This window comes from Puntigrus tetrazona, chromosome 9 (genome assembly GCF_018831695.1).
Source record: "Puntigrus tetrazona isolate hp1 chromosome 9, ASM1883169v1, whole genome shotgun sequence".
NCBI lineage: Eukaryota > Metazoa > Chordata > Actinopteri > Cypriniformes > Cyprinidae > Puntigrus > Puntigrus tetrazona.
The window spans coordinates 21,246,037-21,272,135 of record NC_056707.1 but is presented as its reverse complement, the minus strand read 5'-3'; the positions used below and the strand labels follow the sequence as shown (position 1 = coordinate 21,272,135).

The window sequence follows — 26,099 nt, the reverse complement described above, 5'->3', positions numbered from 1 at the left end:
GACAGCCATTACTGCAGTTTTCAGTGTTACATGATTCTTCAGAAATCACTTTTCATATTCAGGAAACATTTATCATCATAATTTTGGAAACAGTGGCTGTGCAATATTTAACCATGATGCAAATGTTTTTTTCCATCACATGTGATCAATTTGATAAAAGTACTGCGCCTAAACTTTGAAAAGTAGGTTGGTTATTATTTGGAATGAAACAACAGTGCGTAAACCGTGACTATTTTTATTTTGCCTTTCTTAAGGCATCACAGAAATGAGCAATATGGCTGTCAGTAAAGCTTCCAGTTCCAAAAAAAAAAAAAAAAACCTGAACCAAGGTTCTCTGACTTCCGCTAATACCTGCTCTTCATGTATGAACAGGGAAATCCCAGCTAATTAAACTGCTCTAATAACAGCGGGAGCATTACTGTGCAACAGACCAAGCAGGAGCACAAATCCGCGCTTTGGCATTGGTGAATCACTCTCTGATTCGCTCATTAGCATCATCCTCATTGCCTCAAGCAAATACACTGTAGAGCTTTTGAGATTGGAGCTTTAGAGATTCTGTCAAGGGAGATGTCAGGTAAACCTCTTCAGCCCAAAAGGCCGGAATCCCACAGTGACCCTTTGTGTTGATCCTACAAAACACAGCAAACTAGAGGGATTACATGCTCAAAACAGCCATTTTAGCACTTCCTTTTTCGCACCTGCGGCCTGGTTGAGCTCCCGTATGCAACATTTCTCCCCCTCTGTTTTGACTGCTTGGATACATTATAACTAGACGAACCACAGAATGAGGGACGGCTTGTGATTGACATGAAGCTGATAGAAGCGTTTCCCTCAGGACAGACTAGTAATTTTTGAAGAGCGATATGAGAGGAAGGGAGCGCAGGAGAGCATCCGTGATGTGAAATCTGTAATCGTGCACAGCAAGACTGTTGCCACAGATGACCGGCCATCTGCTCTGCAAAGACTGATGGAAAAGAAATGACGAATTGCTATTAGCTTTGATTAAAGCAGCAGCATAAAGAACAGAAAAAAAAGAAATGAAGAGCTTTAAACATTTAAGAAAACTTTAAAACCATGTCAGCCTATTTCATTTCCTCTGAAAAGAAATTGGCAGTGCTGTCAAATCGAACAAAAAGCACAAGGACTGAAACCCAGACAATCAATAACCACTTACATCCAATATATCCACAACACAATAAAACTTCTATATTGAGGGAAAACAAAAAAAAAAGAAAAGAAAAAGAGAAAAACTACTTATCACTTGTTTTGCTAAACCCCCCCCCCCCAAAAAAACAGCATCTAAAAAATTAGAAGTGAAAGCTCGCAAGCAAACCAGCTCGACTGAATCACTGGCACACATGGGACACTGAATGAACTCTGTCAGATGCAGAACAGTATTCCCTAAGTGCACAGGGCTCAGCAACATAACCTTTTTCTTTTTGCCTGGATGAGTACGGACAGAGTCTTGCGCATCTACCTGTGGGACGGGCAGGAAAAGTCAGGCTGAAGATCTGCCCGGTCAAAAACAAGCTGGAGGATTCAATCAATAACTCCAAGAAGTGAAAACTCAGGTGAAGAGCACTGTGCAGGAGAAATGTATTTTCCATTACCCCGTATGGGGTGTGAAATATACTCCGCACATGCTGAATAAATACTTGATGTGATTTTATAAAGACGTCAAAAGTACAGGCACACCAATACCATATATTACCATAACTATTAATAGCAAAAATATAAAGACAGTGGCTCTTTGAATTAAGCGTAAATAACAATATAGTCCATTTACACCGTGCAAACAGAAATAGATTCTATTTACACTACGTTAAAATAGGATTTTCTGCTATTTATACTAATTGCCAATAGTGTAATTATGTGCACTTCAGTACATTATAAAACAAGTATGCAATAACTTGAGTGTAAATTTGAATTTAGCAAACTCAATCTCAACTTTTTATCTCTGTTAGTATTGTTAGTATTTGGTGTGGTATTAAAACTCAATGTTTTTAGAATATATTTTGAATTAAATATTCAAAAGGGCAGTAAAGAGACTTAAAATGCTGCAAAGGTGTTTTTTTTTTGTTTTTGTTTGTTTACGTCCTGTTCTTCTGAACCTCCTATTTTGAACTTCTTGGTAAAATGCATCACTGTTTACACAAAAATATTACGATGCTATAAGGAATAACTCAACCGAAATGTAAAATTTTGTCAACGTTTAACCCCCTACATGTTCCAAACCTGTATGAATGTCTGTCTTCTGCTGAGCACCAACAAAGGTACACCAAAAAAAAAAGAAACATTTGCTGGTAGCGTTTGAATTTCATAGTATTTTTTCCCAATGGCTACCACCAACTGTTACCCGCATCTCCAAAATACCTTCTGAGGGTGGGTAAATGTAGTATAACTCCATAAGGGGTGCGTTCAAATTCCTAACCATCAGTACAAGCACATTGCTAGATAAACACTACTCGCATGCAACTCGTCTCTCACCGGTTGTGTAGCTTGTTGAAGCCGAGGTGGTCTAGAAAATTAAGTGACTAATGTTATTATTTTCAATGGAGACCCAACAGAAAAATGGGTAATATAGCAGAAACTTCAAGACAACTCTAAGGCAAGCAAGCAACCACCAACAGCACCTCAGCAAACACTAGCAATGCCCTGCCATTCAACTACTATAACATCAAGTTTCTTCAGATTCAGAATTGCTCTAATTAAAAAAATAATAATAATAATCTGAGGCAATAACCCTAAATGACAACAGACCAGAGAGGATATAGTCATAAATACTAGAAGACACACCAAATAAACAAAATGCTTAAACGGCCATCCATATCCCTCTCTGCACTTAATGCATTCTCACTCGGTAACAAACACAGTGGCAGCAGAAGCTCTTTGTGAAACGGATCATTATTCGATTAGCGTCTCATACAGCTGAATTATCTCTCTGCTGACTGAATGTAGCTGTGATTCAGTCTGATGCACTCAATCCATACGTTTGTACTCCATGTGGCTGAGGCTGGAGGAGGCAGAAATGTGGCTGAATAATGAACAGGCCATCTGTGAAGTCCCATGATTCATTCTGCACTTCTGATGTGTTTATTGCTCACAAGACTAATAATCGCGCCATCAGCTTCACTGCCAGACAGCGGCTGACAAGCATCAATTGTCGCTGCCTTTGCTAATTTTCGCTCGAACCTTGTTGAAAGCGTGCACTATAAAACATTTTACAATCCTCCTCTGAAAGGGAAACTTTGATGTGGCGACATGGAAATGATGAGAGCGGCTGTGATGTTTTCAGTACTTTCTGCCCTCAACATTACAACGTAAACATCAACACAGCAAGTTAAACTATTTAGATTTTCAGGCACCGAGGTTTGGCCTTTACTTTTCTGAGGGTGAAGAATGCAATGAGCTCTTTAAACCGAAGGCTGAATAAGACTGAATTATCTGAGCTTCATGGACCTCAGTGCAGACAGAATATTTAATGTGACATGAATGAAAATGAGGCTTCAAGAGTTCTCCCATCCCACATTTTTTTTTTAATTTTCACTAGAAGCTAGGGCCTGGGGCTGGTTGCATGAAAACCCTTAAGATAAGTAAACCGTTGATCGTAAGGTTAAGGTATCTTTAGTGAAACAAGGGTTTCAAGAAAAAAAAAACCCTAAAAGGTTTACTTAAGGGAAGTACTTAAGTTGACAGTCTTAACTACCCTTAAGAGTTTCTACAAAGCACTTATTAATAATTTCACCTTGATAAATTTAGGGGATCAAAACAGCTCCATTAAGTCATTGTACACTTTTTCTCCTTCCACCTAATTACAACTGTGTTTGCTGCATCAAAACTTTGAATTTTTTACATTTTTGGTAAATTCTCCATCATTGGTCAGTAGAAAGCAATTTCACTTTAGAAATGAAGCCAGTTTCCTCTGCAATGCAGAAACGGGCAGCACTTGTTTATTTCTTTGTGTTTTACTTTGCATTTTGTTACGTTCTTTTTATTGTCATATTTATTGTGAGATGTGGTAACTATAGCAACAGCGGCACCCATTGTCATATGTTGCCAGGAACTACAGTGAAATGCTTAGTTTAAACACTTTAAGGGTGACAATTAAGACGTTTGATGCACGCTCTTAAACCCCTTACCTCAGGAATTTTTTTCCACCATTTCAGCATATAAAAGTTATTTCTGAAGGATCATCATAATGGCTACTGAAAGTTCAGCTTTGCATCACCGGGATAAAACTACAATCGAAAATATACAAGTGGTAATATGATTCTATTTTTATTATTATTATTATTTGGTATGTATAAGATTTTGTATGCATTTTTGTGATCCTAAGAGACTACAAAGAAAAAAAAAAGATCAGTTCAGATTTTTCTCTGACAATCTGGCACTTGTTTCTATGTTTTGTTAACGTATTTGTCACCTTGTCTTAAGTCACTAGGGTATAGTTGTAGCAATAGCCAAAAATACATTGTATGGGTCAAAACGATTGGTTTAGTTTTTATGCTAAAAATCATTAGGATCATTTTCCATGAAGATATTTTGTAAATTTCCTACCCTAAATACATTAAAACTTATTTTTGATTAGTAATATAATAAAATCATAAAAAATACATCAACAGGAAGCTTAGAAAGACCTTTGAAAGATGCAATTATATAAAAGGGCATTATATTTTCAATGTTTGCTTGTAGTGTTTTACCAATCACAATGCACTGGGTCAGCTGGCCAATCAGAGCAAACAGTGCTTGTCATAAGGAAAAAAAAAATGTTTGAGAAAGGCAAAGAGGAACTAAAATGTACAGTATTCATTTTTTTAAAGCATAATAAAATATTTTGCAACACCAAATACACAAAATCTTTAAAATAGCACCATATTATCCATTTAAAATAAAATAAAATAGTCATACAAGTCATATACATATAAGGTGCAAAGGACATGTAGAGGCTTGGGAATGATGGGAGTTCAGTAGATCATTTCTTTACAGCTCTTGTCAACATCTTGTGTGGAAACTGGAAACCAAACATGTGGTGGACTTCTTGCAGACCATAAACAAACTCCACCCTAACAGAGACACCTGCCAATCAGTAGCAGCTGTATGGAATTTAAAGCCGCATTCCACCTTTTTATAGACATCTTTAAAACATGTGAAAGTGAATGACCTCATCCTGAGGGATTTCACTAAAATAGAAAAGTTCCTTATCTTATTAAATGACAAACCCTCACCATAAATTTTCAACTTGAAATCACAGCCATGGATATTAGGCAAACTGGGTTCCCACACTTTTTGACTAATGGATTTCATGAAAATAAATAAATGAATAAATAAAAACAAATATGGGAAAAAGTAACATTGATAAATAGAACCATTCGATTAAGTAATGATCCAGATGGACCATCTTTGGATTCCCTTATATTTTCAGGTTTTCCATGACTGTGGGAACCCTGCAATTTAGGAGCAAAGCCAGATCACTGGGCAGAAGCAGCCATCACTAAACACTCAAGGACGGTTTATTCTGGAGCGACATCTCAGGAGGGACAAAACGCGGTGGGTTCCAAGGACGTGAACCCATATGTGTGAAAGAAACACTGCGCATGCCGTGATGTTAAAACGAGCTCTAAACAAGGGCCCACGTTCTTTGAGTCTCATTAAAGAGAACGACCTTTAAAGACAAATGTGCCGTAGCACATCATCCATATGACTAAAAAGAAATCAGGCCGACAAGTCAAATCAGTCAAAAATGTTTTGGTTTTAAGTTAATGTCATTGAGATGCTTGTAAAAGTGTACACTTAACTGGCTGAAAGAAACCCCAGCCAAACTTTCTGATTCCCAGTTTCAGATGTCTAGTTCCAATAATAACTTATTTATCAAACAGTGATGTTAAGGAAACCAGAGTAGTCAACGTGTTTCCTCATGTTGCATAGACACTGTGGGGTTTGAGGCAGGCTCAGGTGTGTGTGTGTGTTTGTGTGTCTGATGACGCAGAGGGCTGCGGTAGGTCTGGATGTGAGCCATGTTCTGCAAATTCTGGCTTCAGAGGCAGATCTGTGTACATCCCACAGCTAACAAACTGGCAAACACAAGCACTTCTTTGCAATGAGGTAATCATTTACATGTGTATTTATTTCATGATTTAAATCACTTATAAGCTTCACTATCAGCTCAATGCGGTCTTGTCAATTTGCTTAACGCTTCTAAACAATGTACTGAAAACATTTGTTTTGTTTAAACAGAATTAAATAGAAGTCTGAATAAAAATTACAAATATATATTCATGCCATAAAAATCTAAATGAGCACTTTACATTAACGTCCAATTTGCCAACGACTAACACAGTAACTACAATTAAATAACGAGTAAAACACTTGTTAGAGTATTTAATATTTGTTAATAAACAAGTCAGTAGCTAGTAGAATAATAAAATAAAATAAAATAAAAAAAACAGTAAAATGCTTGGTTGTTGGTTTGTGTTAGTTCCATTAAATAATACTAATAAATACGCCATTTGAATTTAAATTAAGTATTTCAGATTTTTATTTCATTTGAAATATATTTTTAGAAAACAATTACATATATTAAAGCACTAAGGACTTTTTCTTTCTACATAAGACTTTTCAATGTGTATACATAAAATATGCACATATTATATAAATATTATGGAGTTAAAAGAGAAATGCAAAATGTAACTACTGGCATCAACAACAACAAAAAAACCTTATTGTAAAGACATGGCAGATTTATTTGGAGGTGATAGTGAGCTGTGGTGATGTCACCCACAGCACAGCTGACATATGTTTATATGCTGGGGAGCGAGTAGATGTCTCCCCCCTACTGACTCCTGAGTCTGTGCAGAGGGCTGCAGCGACGCGATAAAGAAGACATTTGTAGGATGCTACCCTTGTTACACAATCTCCCTCAGGCCTGCAAACACAATGTTTCCATCTTGTGCACCTCACTGGCTCTTTTCTCAAAAGGCCAAAAGCAGCAGATGCGCTGGTGAGAGTGAGGGGGCTCTATTCTATTTCGGGACATTTTAACGATCCCATCTTATTTGATACAGTTCGCCTTAGCGGAAGTCATTTCAAAAGGGTCTGGAAACATGATAATCCCTGCCGTGCATTTTGTTGACATTACATATATTCCCCAGGGGAAAACATACAGATTTATCTGTACGGCACAAGCCAAACAAGAGTGTCCATATTTGGAATAAGAAGGCAGAGGAGACCCAGGGGATCGAATTCAGTTATCATCCACATCTCTCTTAAAAGGTCAAACGGACTGATTAACAGGCTGAGAACCAAGAAAACCAATGTGTTCAGAGCAGGACTCAGCGATATCGCTAAAACAACATGTGCCTTGATATGTATATAAGCTATTCAATGACATTTGATACATAGCTTTATATTTAAGTATTTGTTTTGAAATGTTTTTTTGTTTTTTTACAGGTATCATTTTGTTTCATTGCAGCAAATTAGATTCACAATATTAAGAGAATAAAAAGGAATAAAAATACAATAAAAACCTGAAACATTTTTACTGAACTTGCATGTGACCCCGCGAAAGACACACGATGTGAACGCAAAACTCGAACATATCTATAGCATTAATAAAGAAAAAGAATAAATAGTGTAAATGAAATGAATAAAAAAATTTTTTTAAAGACTTAGGTAAACGGACCTATATTCAACAAAAAAATTCAGCAATAAATCAACGTGGAGTCGATTCATGGATTCATTCTCAAATTTTCCGAATGCACAATTCCTGTAATCGACTTTGAGTTTAGATTTTAACAGCAGATCGCACTGCATGCTTTAGAAAGAGCCGTACTCTGCTGGTTTCCAAATCCTTACACACACTTGAACCTAAAATAATCATTCATAAAATACGCAAACGTTGTAGCGAATGACAAGGGAGTTCATAGTAGGCTGTGTTCACATTAACACTCGCACCAAATGAGCATTTGAGCGTAAAAAAAACAAAAGTCGAGCGCCGACTGCTGTGCAAATCTAAGCTCAGATCCGAATCTAGAGGAAACGCAATGCATTTGGAAAATCTCAATACCGATCCATGAATTCTGCATCGATTTATCGCCCCAGCCCAAATATGTAGCATCTTTCTTGTTTTAAAATCTCTAAAATACTAAACGAATATTTCTAATTATTATTGTAAAAACACCTGCATATAAGCGAACATTGTAAAGAGAAAATAGTTAACTTGAACAAAGTCTACAACCGCCTTTTATAGTTTACATTGTTAAGTTTTCAACATATCGTCCAGCCCTAGTCCAGTGCTATAACAACAGATCTGCAAGCTAAGGTGCTGACAAATACAGGAATTTCCATCAAACTGATGAGCTGCTGGCACAGAATTTGCGTTTTGTCCCACAGCAGGGTGACAATCACAAATGGCCATTTCTGGAGAAAGACATTTGATCAGTTAAACAGGAGGGAACACCCAGTTGCTATTAGCCAAAACAGCCATTTTTCCCCACTATGAAACTGCAAAACAAGGATATTAAGATGACAAATGCTTCCCAAGTGACCACAAAGGCACAAATTACCTCTGAGACTGAAAACAAATATTTAGATAAAGTTAAAAGCTTCCGATAAACAGCTGTGTGCAGGGACATGGAAAGCAATGCAGATCTGCAGGATTTTAGAGAGAGCAGGAACGTTTATTTACGTACCGTCTGGCTCTCGGGGAAATCCATTTTTATCAACTTGTGGGCGCATTCTTCGAAGTCCAAGCTGTGAAAATAAAACATGAAAACGTCACCTTCTGCATCTCATGCGCTAATGAAATATAACACATTGAGTTTAACCAGATCCCATGATGTGCATACAATTTTAATGTATTAATAAGCAACTGCACCACATAATAAAATGCAATATGTATTAAATATGAACCAGAATGCATTCAAATTAAGCAAAACTATCACAGCACCAGAGGGCATCATCTGTTGAAGGTTAACAAGGGGAACACCATGATCAGAATAATAATACAGTTCTAATACCCAAAAGATATGACAAAATGTCTGCTCTAAGGAGAAATGAGGCTTTCTATCTTAAGCTGGCTGACCCTTTTTAATGTCCAGGGATTGTGTTGGCTCTTCAATGCTTCATTTAAGGTCAGACAAAGATTCTCTTGCATCAAATCCTATTGGGACACATTTTCAGCCAATATTCACTGTAAAGTTGTTGGGTATGTAGTGGTATGGAACCATTATTGCTGAGCTGTGAATCTGCAGTCTAAACTGAATTTAAACAAAGAAAATGGGTAGAAAACATCTTTCTATTGTGTTCAGCAGGGGATGGAGAACCTCACATTTCTGTATAAATCGGATAACTAGAAGCAGGTGTCCAACAAATAAACAATAACATAAGTCAACCTGACACAAAATGTTTCTAATAATAAAAAAATAAATAAAATAAAATACAAAAAGATATTTTATAAATAAGTTTTCTGAAAGAATATCTAAAAAAAAAAAATCAAAATACAAAATGGTTTAAGAATCAGTGTAGATGACTCACGAAAAATGAAATGTAAAATAAAATATGTACAGAATTGTCAATAAAATTAAAAAATCACTCATGACCATTTCTTTGTAATAAATAACTAAGGATAACTAAGGATACAGGTTTCTAATAAATAAAGTAATAATTAAAACACAAATTAAAAGGATTTTTTTGATTCAAGACAATCAAGAAACGTGTCAGTTTATCAAATAAACCAGGTTTATTCCAGTTGATCTGGTAAAAAAAAAAAAAAAAAAAAAAAAAAAAAAACCTGAAAAAACTGAAATAAGCCTGGCTTATTATTAAAGACCTCACTCAGGTCTCCAGAAAATAAAAATAAATATATAAATAAATGTCTGATGTATGAATCAGTCAAGATGATCAAAACAGTGGTCTCCAAGATAAAATAAAAATTCAAATTGAATAATCATGCAGGTGCTAATACACATTATGTTTAACTCATTACTGGCATTTAATTAAATGGGGATTGGTAAGATAAGTCTTTCTACTCTTTACCATTGCAAAGCAAACTAAACCAGTGGTCATTAGTCCCGCAGCTCTTTCAGACATTTCTGCCAGAATTCTGCATGTATCAGTTAGTTTCACAAACTGCTGACAAACACAGTCATGTGACACCCACAGATACTAATCTCTCCTGCACACAAACCAACACGGTCTGAAAAACAAACTCAGCTTAATGCTTTAGTTTACAGAGTGGAAACGTTAAGACTGACCAAACTAGAATCTCTGTTCTAAATAAAGTTCACTCTGCTCTACTTTTTTAATGTTTGAATGCTGTGCCATGACCACTTCAAAGGACAGGGGCAGCTAAAAAGAGAAGGACATGATGGCTAGACTTGACACTACAGGTCCCATGGTGCACAGTTAGCCACCGGGACAACTTCATATGACTGTCAGTCAACCCAGACCCTCTCCACATCACCATACAGCAGTACACAGGCAGTACAGCACTAAACACCTCACACCATTAAATCAAACTTCAAACAACGTCTTTGACATTGACGTTTAAAATTTTATACCTTTCTTCTACGGAACAAAAGAAAATACCAAGAAATGTTTGAGGTAAGATTTTTATATATATAAAAAAAATTACACTGACTGAAAGTGACAAAATAAGTGGTTTTATAATAGAATTTTTATGTAACATTACAAGTTTAACAAAACACAGCTTCCAAAAACGCTTGTTTCAAACATTTTAATAAGCATATTGCACGTAATAAGTATGCTTAAGCAGCAAATCAGCATATAAGGAGACTGGCGTAATGCATCATAAAAATAAATGGAAAATATATAAGTCACCCTATTACGGGTAATAAAATTTTCATATCTTGGTTTTAGGAGTCCTCAACAACATGCATGCAAGGTCAAAAACACATTGCTTTACCTTACTCGCTCAATGACTCCCTAACAACTCACTCAACTATTAATGTTTCGAAACCCTTTATGTGACACTAATCTGTGATGGGTTCGATTGGTCTCATGTTAATTTAATCATTCAAGTAATGCCTGATAAAGCAGCGTTTGTGAGTGCAGTGCTGCTTTGTGTACAGAGTTACCAAAAAAGCTATTTTACTGCTCTAAAAGCAGCACCTGGCAGCAAAGAATAAATTTGCATTTTCATTCAGACTAACGCAAAAGCCCAACAAGTGAGCTGACAATACGCTAATGTTTTATGCTGACGCTAACATGAAACGGCTTGGAATATGTTTTAAAAACGACTCATTTCATATGTTACAGAGTTTACTTTTTTGAGAGACAATAACCTTTTTTTAACATGGTGCACTTTCAGGCAATTTTGCAGGATGTTTTCATTCAGTTAGAGCGGTTTTACATTTTCAAAGATCCATAACAAGGGCACTTTAAAACAAACAAACATAAAAAAACCCTTTTAAATTACAATGACATTTCTGATACATTTCTACAACAACATAAATATAACTGCTTCAGTGTTTTTCTCAGTGCATATACAAAATCATTCTCTGCCAGCTGTTGTCGTGGTAGACATTAGGTTTTCCGGTAACAAAGCAGCACTCCGCTCACAAACGCTGCTTTATCAGACATTACATACAAGATGAAATGAAAATTACATCCAAAATATTCTTAAGACAGTTGGTTTCCTTCAGAAATACAGTGATATAAACATGTGCAGCGGCTCATGTTTATTTAAAGTCGAAGCCTTTTGAAAAATCTATTTGTGGCGGTTCGTTTTAAAACTGTGGAGCACTGCCATGCATAAATCAATGTATGGGAAACACTGTGCTTTCACTTCTGTAAGAAATCATGAGAAAGAGACACTTTTTTTTCAAAAACAAAAAAAATCTTACTGACCCCCACATTTTTTTTTTTTACGTTGTATGACAATGTCACCATTTCCACAATTACACACACTGTTTTCCACTCTCTTCCCATCATTTTCTTTCTTCTCTATATAAAAAGAAAGAGAACCCCACAATGGGAATCACAGGGTTGCACCACAAAGCCAACGCACTTGATTTCAACAGAAAAATAGCTGGGGCTAATCAAATTTCCGACTGGGTCATACTTTTTCCTGTCCATACACCAGCCTTGCCTCGGGCAGGGGATTTGTGGGCCAAATCAGTTTCATCCCGGCCTCAAAGGCAGTTTGTAGAAAAGGCAAAGTGGGAACCTTTGTAGTGCCTCTCTTTTTTAGTTCTGCCCTCTTTCTGCACTCAGGCCAGTTAACAGAGAGGCCGCAGCACCGGGCGACCCCTCGCTGAGCAGCAGTAGAGCGCTTCGAGAGACCAGGTTTGTTTTAAGAGGTGAATCCCGCAGCATGCAGGCAAGTTTAAAGACATTAAATCAGTTGACTACCAGCTGGTGAAATATTTAAAAGCTTGTCACACGGCAGTCAAATGTATTGAAAGAAGCCTAATTGGAAGCTGTGTGTCATGTTAGAAGCGTTTTATATAGATGTGATCACATACAGACTTCATACACTTTAAAAACAGGTTAAATGAAGCTAGTACACATCTAAAGGCTGCTTCTGACTGCGCTTCTAGATGCAAAATCAGCCTCTGCTGCATCTTTAACGTGCGAGTGCTCGGCAACCCCAAGGCGCTCGGAGGTTTAGTGCTTTCAAACATTCCCTGCAATAGAGGCTTTTTTTAAAGCTTCAGGTCAATAGAAGTGGAAAAGGGAAGCTGTGAGGAAGCCTGTGAGTCCACACACACACACACACACACACACACACACACACACACAGAGACAGAGTGGAATGTGACTCTGTGCCTGCTAGGGATGCATGAATATTCATGCTATTTTCACAGTAGTTTTGCAGGTGATACAAAATTAAGTCACATTGCGATTATTTTAAGCACTATTTATTTAACCATGCTCATTAGGCAATTTTGCAAACGTTCCCCTCAAGCTTCATCATTATGAGAATGTAAAGTTAGAGGCTGTAGCATCTGTAAAACACATGAGTAAAACGGTTAACGTCAGTGACTTTTGTGACGCTACGAGAATTTTTTTTTTGAATAAAGAAAACAAAAATAATTTACTCGACCAGTCTTCTCCCCCGAATAGTTTTTTTTCCTTCAACTTGATGTACGTAAACTAAAAGTTGAATATACTACATTACATTAACATTAAATATAACCATGTGACCATTACAAAAGAGATAACCTAAAATTAAATGTTGGGGATTGAAAAAAAAGTTCATGAACAGCCCAGAATATCAATATTGGGCTTCAACAATATATATATATATATATATATATATATATATATATATATATATATATATATATATATACACAAACACATACATACATACACACACACACATTAATTAAAGCTGTAAAACGACAGCTCCATGTGCATGAAGAGGACAACGATTCTGTGATGCCGAGAAAAGACTCATACTGCCTTCCCTCTACTCTCATCAATTAGCCCAAAAACAGTTGTTTAAACATTTTTTAAACCCTCTTGATATCAAAGGCATAACTAATTTTGAAGTCCTTCACCACAGCGATTTCTGATCCATGACGGCACTTCTGCCGTTCCGTGCCGGCAAAATTCAATTAAAATCAACTAATCTGAAACTTTATTAATTCAATCTGCATGCTGTGGCCCTCAGGGGCTTCAGGAGCTTGGGTTCAAAAACAAGAAAAAAAACAGCCTCATCTCTACACATGGGATCTCAAAAGTAGGTTGTTTTTCAATTTCAGCCAAAATAAGCATTTGCACAGACTATTTCTGGTGGCTTTTAGAGCTGCTCCCTTTCTGCTGATGGAAGCGCGAAAGACAACACAGAACCATTAGATCACATGACACAAACACACTCACCTTGACTGGATGGCGAGGTAAATCGTTCGACGGAACGCAACCAAGTTCACCTCTGTCTGGTCGAATATGGTGACTTTCTCTTGTTCTAAATAAAAGAAAAGAAAAGCTCAGTACAGTTAAACAGGACACAGAACACAGACAGGCTGAAGTTTGTGTCATATGATATGTCTCCCTCCAGAGGTCAATAGCACTTGTTCTTTGCAGAGTTATTTTAATTCACAGGCTCACAGCCTGCTTTGATGAAGCAATTAACACAGCTAAGCTCATCGGATCACAGGAATGAAACTAAAAAAGAAATAATAAATTGAAAAAAACAGCAGAGAGACACAAAGCTGAGCTCAATGACAGAGAGCTCTTGAACTTTCACATTATAATCAATGAGAAATCCGCCGGAAGTAAAAAAATTCAAAACACCTCAAAACAGTACAGTGGCCAATGATGTTTTTGGTGGAATGAAAAAGATAATTTTCTTTGAACTTAAGAAAATTTTCTAAATTCTAAATTATTTTGTAACACACACACACACACACACACACACTCTTTTTTGTGTATTGGGTCTTTTTAATAATTTTTAAGAGTGTTAATGTGTGTGTTTAAATGCTAATGTGTGTGTAAATAAAAGAACTGTATCATATCTTACTAATAACTTCATCCGTGTGTCTAAATTACAATTGTTTTAAGTTTGAGAGGGGGACCTCAGGGGGTGAAACACAAGGATTAGATCCTTTTAATGGCTGAAACACAATGTGTTACAGTGTGGAACAGGTAGTCTCCAGACAGCCATAGTGCTTTATGCAGTTTCTTCTCAGCTCGAAACCCAAGAGACTATATGAGCAGGATTATGTAGGGGAACTGATGCGAAGAATTGTCCCCAAACACTGCCACTTGCATAAAGAACTTGAATAGGAACAAGGCTATAGCGCCACATCATAACACTAAATATTAATAAAATTGTGCCTAAGTACATGGCAGCGCATGTGACACTTAAGTACCTTCTCCAGCTGCCTCGTTTTCATCTTCGTCGTCATCAGCATCTTCATCATCTCCACTGCCATCAGCATCATCGCCAGAATCACTGCTTCCTTCATCAAGAATTTCTGAGGTACGAAAACGAGACAGATCAATTAAATTATTAAAAACAAAACAAAAAAAACAATACATTTGCAAACTGTGTAAAAAAACATTATTATTTAACTATAATAGCCTTGTTCTTCCAATCTGACTGAATGGTTCTGGGCCATAATAAAAAGCTATAAAGTGGACTTCATGCTGCTAGTCATCACCATGCTTTTATTTTAATTCTTTTAATATGCGCTTGTACTGGAGCGCCTGCAAAAGTTGAGGAACAGATGAGTTGCATTATTGTAAAGATCTGCAAAAGTCAATTATTCAATGAATATTTCATCATTCACTTTGTGAAAAAGTGACAAGCGTGACACAAAAACTCTCTCGTCTTTGCCCAGGTCTCCCGTTGACATTTTAGGGCACAACTAAGTTGTCACTTTCTCCACTGCCGAACGGTTCCATTAGCTTTGCTTCTCAAGCCGTAAATGGAATAATCATCTCCGCATCAGAGAACAAGCATCTCCAATTGTCGCAATCAAGGGCCACCATTTCAGATTCCTGTACCATATGGCTGTCTCCAGTCCGTTGTACAATTAGTACACAATTAAAATTCAAATGCGCTAGCAGAGACGGTGCATCAGAGGGCATCTCTTTTAATAGGCAGTAATAAGAACGGGGAATGAGTACAGCAAAAGAGTCATTAACTCACCCCGTTTAATTGCTTTGTACTTCTCCTCGTTCTCCAGGAAGTTGGGATCCAGCTTGAAGACATCTGCAAAAGGAATATTGTTGATGTAAAGCAGACATTCGTTTGCAATTACACGTTTCGCAGCAATTAAGTCAGTGCCAACGAGATGTAATCAGAGGCAATTACCCATAAAGAAGAATTTGCTGTGTATTAGCCGTAATACATAAAAAGAGCTTAATGTGATAATGGCTGTTCATGCTCCCCAAAGGGCCGCTTGTATGGATTTTCAATTAGCGCACTTTGTCTCAGAAGCCTCAGAAAAGATGCTTATCCGCAAACATCAGTACAGACAGTGGCTAAATATGAGAACTGAGAGAGCAAAACCCTCAATTACACATAGGCAGAGCAAGGACTGCAGTTTCTGGTTTGAGAGCATGATCGTGGGTGGTTTTAGAGAGAAGGAAGTCATCCATTATGATCGTATCAGGGTAATTAGCTGCTAAACATAAGAAACTGAGGCCTGGCAGGTTAGGTGAGTGAGGTACTCACTCAACACCTTTAGTAGAAAGGACAAAAATAGGAACTGTTTTTAAACAAAACGGTGGAATTTACAAAGAGCAAGCATTTTATCATGACTGACACATTTACGAATTAAAACATTTCCATTTGAAAGTTTGCTTGCAGTAGGATTTTCTTTACAAAGAAAATAATACTTTTGGTTCAAAAATTGATCGATTGATCAAAAATGAAAATGCATGTAAATACATCCAAAGAATCTATTTCAAGTAAATGCTGTTCTTGTGACCCGTCTAGTTATTAAAGAATCCTGAAAGAATGTATTACAGTCTCCACAAAAGATTAACAGCAAAACTCTTGATAAGAAATATTTCTTGAAGGATCATTAAGTTTCTGAAAATTCAGCTGTCGTCACATGAGTAACTTACATTTTATACATTAAAATACAAAGCATTATTTACAATATTACTTTTTACTTTACAAAAATAATTTGTTATTAGTATTATCATTATCAATTACTATTATTAATGCGTTCTTGGTGCAATTGATTTCAAAATAATTAAAATAATTCTTACCGACCAAATTTTTAAATAGCAGTAATTTAATTCGTTTTGCAGTTGGTAGCTCAGTGAAATCCTTAATCAGTAGTTTCATAGAATATCAAATCAGTGGTTACTAAATTTTTTTTATAACAATATAGATTTTAGAACTTTCACATAAGCACTTCATTAGAATCCCAAAAAATGGATATTTGTCAGTGGTTTATTAAATTTTTAGAGCTGAAACATTTTTTTTTTTTAATCTAAAATCAGTCATCTGCCCATACCTATTTTTTATATGGAGAAAGATAAAAGGTATAAACACTCTGAAGTGACACGTATAAGTAGCAGCTGATCTTACTTAAGATGTCCTCTATGTTGTAATCATCCTCCAGAGGAAGCATGTGTGTGAACTGGTCCTCTTCCTCCACTAGGTCAAGCCCATCTAGGATAATGGGGTGGTCCTTAAACCCATCCTTCCTGATGGCAAACATCACCTCAATCATGTACTGTACACGCTTATCTATCTCTGATTCATGCAAGATGTTCCTCAGACGTTCAAAGATAGCTGAAAAATATGACAGTGCAGACATAACATAAGATAAAATCATCCATTCAACGATAACAAAAACAAATAAAATAATAAAATGTACCATTAATGCCTCGGGGTGAGACCTCTGTCAGTTTGAGACCGCACTCTTTCAGAAAGCTGATGGCCACTTCAACACTGTCATCGGTGGGTCTTTCCAACAGCAGGGTTAACATCTCTAGACACAGGACCTCATGAGCCTTGAGACAAAGAAATGCAATTACACACTACAAAAAAAAAAAATTAAGTTTATAGACAGACATCAGTTAAAAGGACCAGAAGGTCATACCACATTCTGGTTGATGAGATGAGCCACGAACTTGGATGCAGTGAGACATTGTTGCTGAAAAGATAAATAATATAAAAATGAGAATGTTATTGAAATTGGTGCTCTGTTTAGAAACCGAACCCAGCTTCCTAAAAACGTACTTTATCATTCCTCCTGTAACCTTTCCGGAAATTGAGGATAAGTCTCTTGAGAATAAGTTCTCCGATCTGAGGAAACTTGGAGTTGATGATAGCCACCACAGCAGCGTACACATGGGTGAAGATGGGAGAGGCGGCCTGGGCCTGAAGTGTAGACCTGGCCAGAAGACCTCTGGAGAGAGACACGTCAGGACAAATAAGAATTAGTCAAACATATGAGCTCTCTCAACGTTTCTTGCCTACATAGGAGGCATCCTAACTGAAATGAAACCTTGTAAGTGATTGGTTTAGACATTCATATGCATATCAACTCATGCATCATACAAATATTATTATTATATACACAACTGATTTCAATGGAACCGTGTGTATACACTACATTTGGGGTCAGTGCAATTTTTTTAGCATTAATTCATAAAACACATTTGTTATGTTACAGAAAAAAATCTTTATTTCTATTCATTAAAGATTCCTGAAAAAATGTCATGGTTTCCACAAAAATATTTAGCAGCACAATTATTTTTAACAATGATAATAAGGTAAATGTATCTTCAGCATCAAATCAAAATGACAATGAGAATGATTTCTGAAGGATCTTGTGACACTGAAGCCTGGAGCATTATTCCCCCTAGAGTAAGCTTTATTCCATAGAATTTAGTAGTAACTTTTCACAGTATAACATTTTTACTGTATTTTTATTGTATTATTTGATATTTAAGTGACATGTAAAGCATTTTACAATTAAAGGTAAAGAACAACATCTTGAAATACAGCAAATATAGACAGTACACTAAGAACAGAGTGGACAGTGAGTCAGCTGAAGTTTTTGATTCTGATATTTCTGAATAAAACTGTGGTCCAAGAGCTGTGGTCTTTACCTGCCCCTCACAATATTCTCCTGCAGTAGCTCTTGAATAATGTTGGCAATGTTGGAAACGTTTACTTTGTTGATCAGACCATTGATGGACTTCTTGAGGGCTTCCCAGCTCATCCTCTGATACTCCAAACTGTGAAATAAAAAAAAGAACGGATGAAAAACCAAATAGACCGGTCTGTCGAAGAAGAGACTTTCAGCCTGATAACACAGCAGTGATCTTGAAACACTCGTCTTTAATGCCTAGTAATAGACCATTTTAAAAGGTCATATTTGGCCGTAATAGCAGGACAATGCCTTCAACACTGTCTGGTTCTCAGTCTGTACTTCAGCATGAAATAGCCTTGAAAATGCTGATGTTAAGGAGTTTTGAAGTCATGCTCGGCTCCTTAGAGAACTGCTATTTTTCCCCACCAACTAATTTCCTGCCCTCAGCTCTTGAGACGGATCTCTGATGTATTGTTTCTATCACCTATCTTCCAGTGTCTGGCCTCAAGCACAGGCCGGCGCTCCACTCCTTCTGCTATAGATATCCCACATCCCTAAGGGACACCTCTATACTTCCTGGCTGGTGACCTCCATTCTGCTGAATGAGGAAATTTAATCGACCCTTACATTGAATTCTTGCGGATGTGCTTCCCACCATCAATAAATCACAATCTATTCTTATCACAATGTCTGAAAATACTTCAAAATCAATATGATTCAAGATGGATCAACAGAGATCACCTTTCTTATCTGATGACCACTCCTTATTAAAGCTGGGCATTAAATCTAAAAGCTATATTTCTATATATAGGTATAATGGCAATGTGTGTGTTTGTGTGCATATATGCATTTATTTACTTTTTGCGCAATACAGCAAAAATTACAATAAGATTAAGTTCAATTTTAAAAACATTTCTCATATTACTACAGTTGTTTTTTTAATTTGAAATAGAAATTTGTAATCTTGGTAGTTTTACAAATACCCTTATTGTCACTTTTAATTAGTTTATGCGTGTTCGCTGAATAAAGGTATTTCATTTATTTATAATTTTTAATCTTATCTAAAATTTTTATCTTATTTACTTACTAAAGTTTTGGGTGATGGTGTGTGTATATATATATATATATATATATATATATATATATATATATATATATATATATATATATATATATTTATTTTATTTTTTAATTATGATAAATTCTACATCATCTACAGACCTTTGGCTGCCATCTCAAAAGATACAAAAAAACCACACACTAAATTGATTCATTGCAATGGATAGTTTGAAGTGAATCAAATGTACCAACTGCAGTGACATTTATATTATTGAAATTCATATTAGAAATGTTTTATTTACATCAATAAAACAATCACAAAAATATTTTCTATATTTTTTTTTATAACTTATTGATTCAAATTTTTTTCTTGTATCCTCCAAACCCAATGATAAATTTTCAAAGTGCAATATAACATATATAACAGTATACCCATAACCCTATGAAAAAAAAACATACAAATTGCAGGACTGCTGAGTCAAGTGAAACCAACCTGCTCTTGTCAGTGATCTGAGCCTGCATCATTCGCAGTTTGGCCGGTGGGATGTAGGCCCCACCGGTGCGGGTCAGGATGGGGTCCAGCGCTTCTTTCCTTTTCTTCACTGGAGGCTCCTCAGTGGGAGGTCTATCATTTTTAGCTGGGGAGGCTGACCTTCCCCTCCTCCTGTGTTCCCAATCCCTCTCTCTGCTGGAGCGCCGCTCATAACGATCCCGCTCGTCATAGCGGTCTCGATCTCGTTCTCGCTCCCTGGACCTGAGGCGAGGACAAAAGTGAACAAAGAAAACATTAGAACTGAAAGGTGCAATATATTATATCAGGTCGAAAAAAGGCGGCAGGAAAACTGTCAAGAACATAAACGAGTTCCCTCACCTACGACCCCTTCCATAACGTTCTTGAGGAGAACGAGATCTAGAGCGCGATCTTGACTGTGACTTCTTTTCGTCCCTAAAATAAAAACAAATGACTCCAGTTTACAGAGAGGTCTGAATTTTAATTTTTTTTTATTAAATTGGGACTAAAATCCGACTTACCTGTCAGACGAAGAGCTTCTTCGTCTGTTTTTGCTCTCATCATCAGAGGCACGCTGAAATGAACAAAATCACATTAGCAAAATACAGTAGTTGAACCAATAGGTCATGCTCTGGATGCATGTCAAATACTTATAGATCACATTAATAGTACTTAAGGTCCAATTTCATTTTATCAGAAATTTTTGCACGTTAAAATAAATACAACCTCACGCTGTATCAATCACGTTTACACACTCCGAACTTCTGTTTAAAAACCAAACCTTTTTTAGATTTTTGAAGCATTTTTGATAGTAAAGGATAAATGTGAAAAAATGCTAATTAGCTGTGACTAATTAATAATTGAAATGTTAAAATATTGCCACAAACTAAACTTCTTGCATTTATATTTCAAATAGGATTTTATTTTTATTTATAAACTATATAATATTGTAACTATAAATGACAATAAAAAACAAAATAAACTATTAATAAAAATAAAATTATATATATATATATATATATATATATATATATATATATATATATATATATATATATATATATATATATATTTTATATATATCTTTCTACATTTTATTTATTTATTGATTTTATTTTATAGCAGACATCCATGTGATGTGTAGCTCATTCCCAGAGCTCACTTGTATACTGTGAATAAATCTCCAGAATACATGACTCCCACTGAAGAGCCTCCAGTAAAGAATCCATGACTATTACCACTAAGGTGCCAAGTAAAAGTAATATTACAGACATCCATGTGAGAAACAATTACTGTCCGGCCTTTAGTTTAGTAATTTTAGTCCTACAATTCACACACACTTCAGTAAGTTGCTACGGGAGGTTATTGTTAATGTAAGCTTCTTATATAACATTTATCTTTCATTTAGCTTTATCTAAAGAAAAAACTTTTTCAGTTTTAGTGAATAACAACAACCCTCTTGTAGAGGCAGTATTTTTGGCAGCCACTCACATAGTAACATTTACGCTAATATCAATATCTTAACCAATTAAATTATAAACGATCAATCACTATTTAAATATAAATACCCATAAAATAACCAGCACGTCCTGAATCTATAATCTTAACTATCACCCCTTTAAGATTAAAAAAAAAGGCTGTATAATTGTAACTCACCTTGATATGCGTGACACTGCTCTTTACCCTGTGCCAAACGCCATCATCACTGTCATCTTCACTGCTGTCAGTGTCTGAGCCGCTGGACCCTTGATTGTGTCGGGCCCTGGATGATGCTCTCGCCACAGGGCTGCCCTCTCGTGAACTCCCATCTCTGGAGCCAGCATCCTCAGGCTGAGCTGAACCCTCGGGTCTGTGCGCTTCTGGGTTACGCTGGCCATCTTGGGAAAAAAAAAAAAAAAAAAAAAAAAAAAAAAGACAAGACAAGGTTTTCAGACAGTTGACATCTTTCAAAAACATAGTGCTAAAAGAACTGAACACAATTCTTGGCCCGAAAACACTTTTAGAGGCCAGTCAGTACTAGCAGTCAATATTATTTTTTTTCCTCCTCAAAAGCCTATGGAGTATTTCAAGTATTCAGTTACAGTTGCACAGTACACACGCCATCATGCCGCCCAGGCTTGGGAGTCAAATCCTGATTTACATTTCTATTTAAGTTAAATCGCTTCTGGGAAAATGATTCAGTGCAGGATTCTTGCAAACCTGAAGTGACATTCACAACAACAGAAGCCAAAGCTCAATAACCGAGTGTTGAATCAGTGCCGGGGAGCATAAAAGCCCATGAAATAATCATAAAGAGCAGATCGTTCTGCCAAGCTAGCTTGCGACTGGGCCTGCGACTCAATACCTGCTGTTTTCCTGTGGATCCTTTTGTCACTTCAAACACAGCCACCGAATAAAAAGAACAAAAACACTAAGGGCCTTTATCAATGCGGTTTTCACTCTTTCTTTGAAGGCGTATAAGATAATGACTTTTCACAACACGCACACAACAGCGAGATGCTTTAAAAATGCATGAAAAGATGATTCTTGTTAAATGATCTTGAAATAATATATAAAGGCTGCGGTCGCAGTGTGAAGTGGCTCTGATACAGCTGGTATCATTTCCAGATATGGAGCTCAATCTCTGCGGCAGCTTCACTCTTAATGTCGAGCTTCTAAAGTGATCCTGACATTTTAGAAAGACTTTGAAGAACGAATGCAGCCTGGGCTTAAAATTAACCAAACGAGACTAAAAGAACTGATTTTGGCAGACAGCTTAAACCAGTTACCAGGTATCTCAACATGGTATACAAGTAAAAATCTAAGAACGAAGGTAAGTGGCTTGCATGAATTGAATCAAAGACTAAAAACCTTCACCTCTCTTATAAAGAAGAGAGTTTTAAATATTTTAAAGAGTCTAGAGATTTCTCTCTCTCTCATGGTGCCACATTACAAATGTAATATTACAATAAGAAATTGTGTATATAATTTATTTGATAATTTATGCAGCATTAAAAATGCATACATTAAAAACAACAATATTGTGAAATACTACTAGATTTGTTTACAAACTTGAATTTTTAGGGTCATTACTCCCAACTTCAGTGTATTGGATTGGATAATATGTTGATTTATTGCTTAAAGGTTTCTTATTATCAATGTAAAAAAAAAAACATTGTGCTGCTTTTTTTGTCTGGAAATATTTTCTTTTAAAGCTTTTTTGATGAAAAGGACGTTCAAAAGAACAATATTCATTTGGATTTTTGACACAACATACTTTATATGAAATATGCTAGATGCTGCAACCCTGTAGTCCCCTGAAAAACTGCTGATTTTTTTTTTAAAGATCAATCAGGCATGACATCCTTGCTTAGAAAAGCACTTAGTCCCACTACACGAGAGACATGAAATGGCCTCATTACCTCAGAGGAGTCCTTCAACATCAAATATTCTTCTGTTTTCCAATATAATGCTGCATAAAAGAGCACACCAGGGTCTAACTGCGCCTCAATGTGAAATGTGCTGTACTGAAATACATACTCTATGACAGGCGAGATGTGCCCTTGGGTTTTGTAGGGCAAATTATGAAAATTAGACCCATGTGTGGTCAAGTATTCTTGTGCAGGTGTCAGGAGACGGGGAATAGACTTGTGTTGTTTTCACTCGGTCAGATTTCGGATTTACAACAGCTCAAGACAAGAGATGATTGAAAGCATTTTATGGATGATAACACCGGCTATGAGAGCTACTGAAGTGAGACTGTTGGTGATGAGCTCTAGAGAACAGGGAGCAATAGATCAGATAAACAGGCATGAGCAGCAAGGTTATATGTGTCCGCAGCTCTACACTGAGGCCGGATGCAGATGAGCCCTGAGATACAGACCTTTATGGGAAACACAGATTACTGACTTGACATTGCCGTACAAGGTTGATTTAAAAGCCACCCGAGGGACATACTAGCAGTAATATTAATGAAAGACTTGCATATTATACTGTCATGATTACATTTGCATTCGATTCACTTTTATTTACACTAGACATGGAAAAATGCAACTACTTCCTTTGAAACTCAAAAACTACTGACTGAAAACTAGTGGTGCAACGGAGCACAAAACTCACGGTTTAGATCATACTACGTATTTTGCGTCATGGATCAAATAATTTTTGGGATCATCAAAAAAAAAAAAAAAGCTTGATTACTGAAAAAAAACTTACTTTAAGGATTTTTATACCCCATCAGAAGCTACAAGCTTAACTACTAAAGTCAGTAATACAACAAGAACAACTGCTCAAATTACCAGAATAGATGAACAGCCTCCAGCATAAAATTATAGGCTATATAAAGACAGTAACAGTAGTACTCAGGTGCAGAAATGTAATAAGAGTAAAACAACACAACAAATTAAGTTAAATAGAGATTAATCTTTGCTAAAGCTGTTGTGTTGTTAGCAGACCAGACAGAAGTAGGTATTTCTAGGCTACTGTCTCATATGAAAAACATTAGTTTTTCATAGTCAACTGTAAACATTAACTTAAGTCATGGGCATAACCTACTGTGTTTACCAGAATACTTGCCAAAAAGTGTATTTTCACATAACTTTGTGTGTATTTATGTATTAAACATGGTGTCTGAAACGGCTCTCTTTCTCTGCGTGTGTGCTATGGGTGTGTGAGCAGCGTCTGAGTGTGAAAAATGGCATCCGAGTCTCGATTCAATGACGACTTCGTCTGGATGGTTTAAAGTTGCTTGAATGCGTAAATTGACAAAATCCCTCATACCCCTACTGAAAACCTATAACAAAGGTATTCCAAGTCAAATGCTGTTGTTCAAAATGCCTAGAGCTTAAAAAAAAGCACCACAATGAATGCTAATTTTAGAATCTGACCAAAAAAAATATATTCCTCAGTTGTTAGAAACAAGCCTTTTGTTTAAGGCCATTTTTCACGTCAAACGAAACGTGCTAACTACACAAAGTGAGTTCACTCACAACAGGTGTGTCTACAGTGAAGCATTGCTCTGTCACTGTGTTTGTCCTTGTGCTGACTTAGGAAATGTTGGAAGTAGGTCTCAGCTGTGAGGAAACAAGCAGGCTTATGTGCCAGTTTATGCTGAGGCAACCTTTTTCTGGTCATTGGATGTACGGTTTGTTCTGTTTATTTTTAACCATTTTATATTGATATATATATATAGGGTCATAGGCATATATATATATCAGATATATATATGATATATATTATTTATATATACCATATATATATATATATATATATATATATATATATATATATATATATATATATATATATATATATATATATATATATTATATATATATATATATATATATATATATATATATATATATATATATATATATATATATATATATAAAAAGTGTGATTATGGAGCCCAATGACTGTCATTAAAATGTTTTTATTATTCATATTTTTGACAACAACAACAAAATAATTGTGAATAATACAATAATTTAAAAGTTTGTGTGCCTAATGCAAAAAAAAAATGCAAAAAAATCTAAAGACAAACCTACCAATAACCCTCCTGCGGTCATCACCATCACTGTCTCCATCCTCAGATGAACCTGTGCTGGCCTTTCGCTCACGCTGCTCCATTTCTCCTGGGCTGGAAGGCTGGAAGGCAGAGAGAGGACACAGAGTCAGAACACACTAGTGCTGTAACAAAGTACAAGTACAGTAGGTCTAAGTGTACGGTTGCGCCCTGTGAGAGCAGTGTGCTAAAAAAGAAGGTCAAAAGCAAAGGAACGGATTTTTAAATAAATCCCAAAAACTGTGTGTCACTGTACTGCCCAGACAACAAGTGAAAAAGATATGTTTGCATCTTGTTATTAACATAAGATGACCACATGTAATGTGATTGATTCAAAGGTCTCCGATGGCTATATGAATGTGGTTTGTGCTGCTGGGAAAACATTTGACTTTCAAGAGGAAAATAAACAATTATTGTACAAATGATTATTATAAAATAAATTATAAAAAAAAAA

General features: G+C 36.1%; 1 protein-coding gene across 1 annotated transcript in view; it reads right to left on the bottom strand.

Moving 5' to 3' along the window:
• cwc22 (CWC22 spliceosome associated protein homolog) overlaps nucleotides 1-26,099 on the bottom strand; it is a 37,650-nt gene that overhangs the window by 7,057 nt on the left and 4,494 nt on the right. The window contains exons 2-15 of the mRNA XM_043248672.1: nucleotides 25,629-25,728; nucleotides 21,757-21,977; nucleotides 20,622-20,674; nucleotides 20,461-20,535; nucleotides 20,083-20,343; nucleotides 18,547-18,675; nucleotides 17,672-17,840; nucleotides 17,532-17,585; nucleotides 17,307-17,442; nucleotides 17,015-17,221; nucleotides 15,620-15,682; nucleotides 14,838-14,942; nucleotides 13,846-13,930; nucleotides 8,688-8,748 (exon numbers count right to left, since the gene is read on the bottom strand). Of these exons, the coding sequence (XP_043104607.1) occupies nucleotides 8,688-8,748; nucleotides 13,846-13,930; nucleotides 14,838-14,942; nucleotides 15,620-15,682; nucleotides 17,015-17,221; nucleotides 17,307-17,442; nucleotides 17,532-17,585; nucleotides 17,672-17,840; nucleotides 18,547-18,675; nucleotides 20,083-20,343; nucleotides 20,461-20,535; nucleotides 20,622-20,674; nucleotides 21,757-21,977; nucleotides 25,629-25,728 (1,719 nt within the window). The remainder of the gene's footprint in view (nucleotides 1-8,687; nucleotides 8,749-13,845; nucleotides 13,931-14,837; nucleotides 14,943-15,619; nucleotides 15,683-17,014; nucleotides 17,222-17,306; nucleotides 17,443-17,531; nucleotides 17,586-17,671; nucleotides 17,841-18,546; nucleotides 18,676-20,082; nucleotides 20,344-20,460; nucleotides 20,536-20,621; nucleotides 20,675-21,756; nucleotides 21,978-25,628; nucleotides 25,729-26,099) is intronic.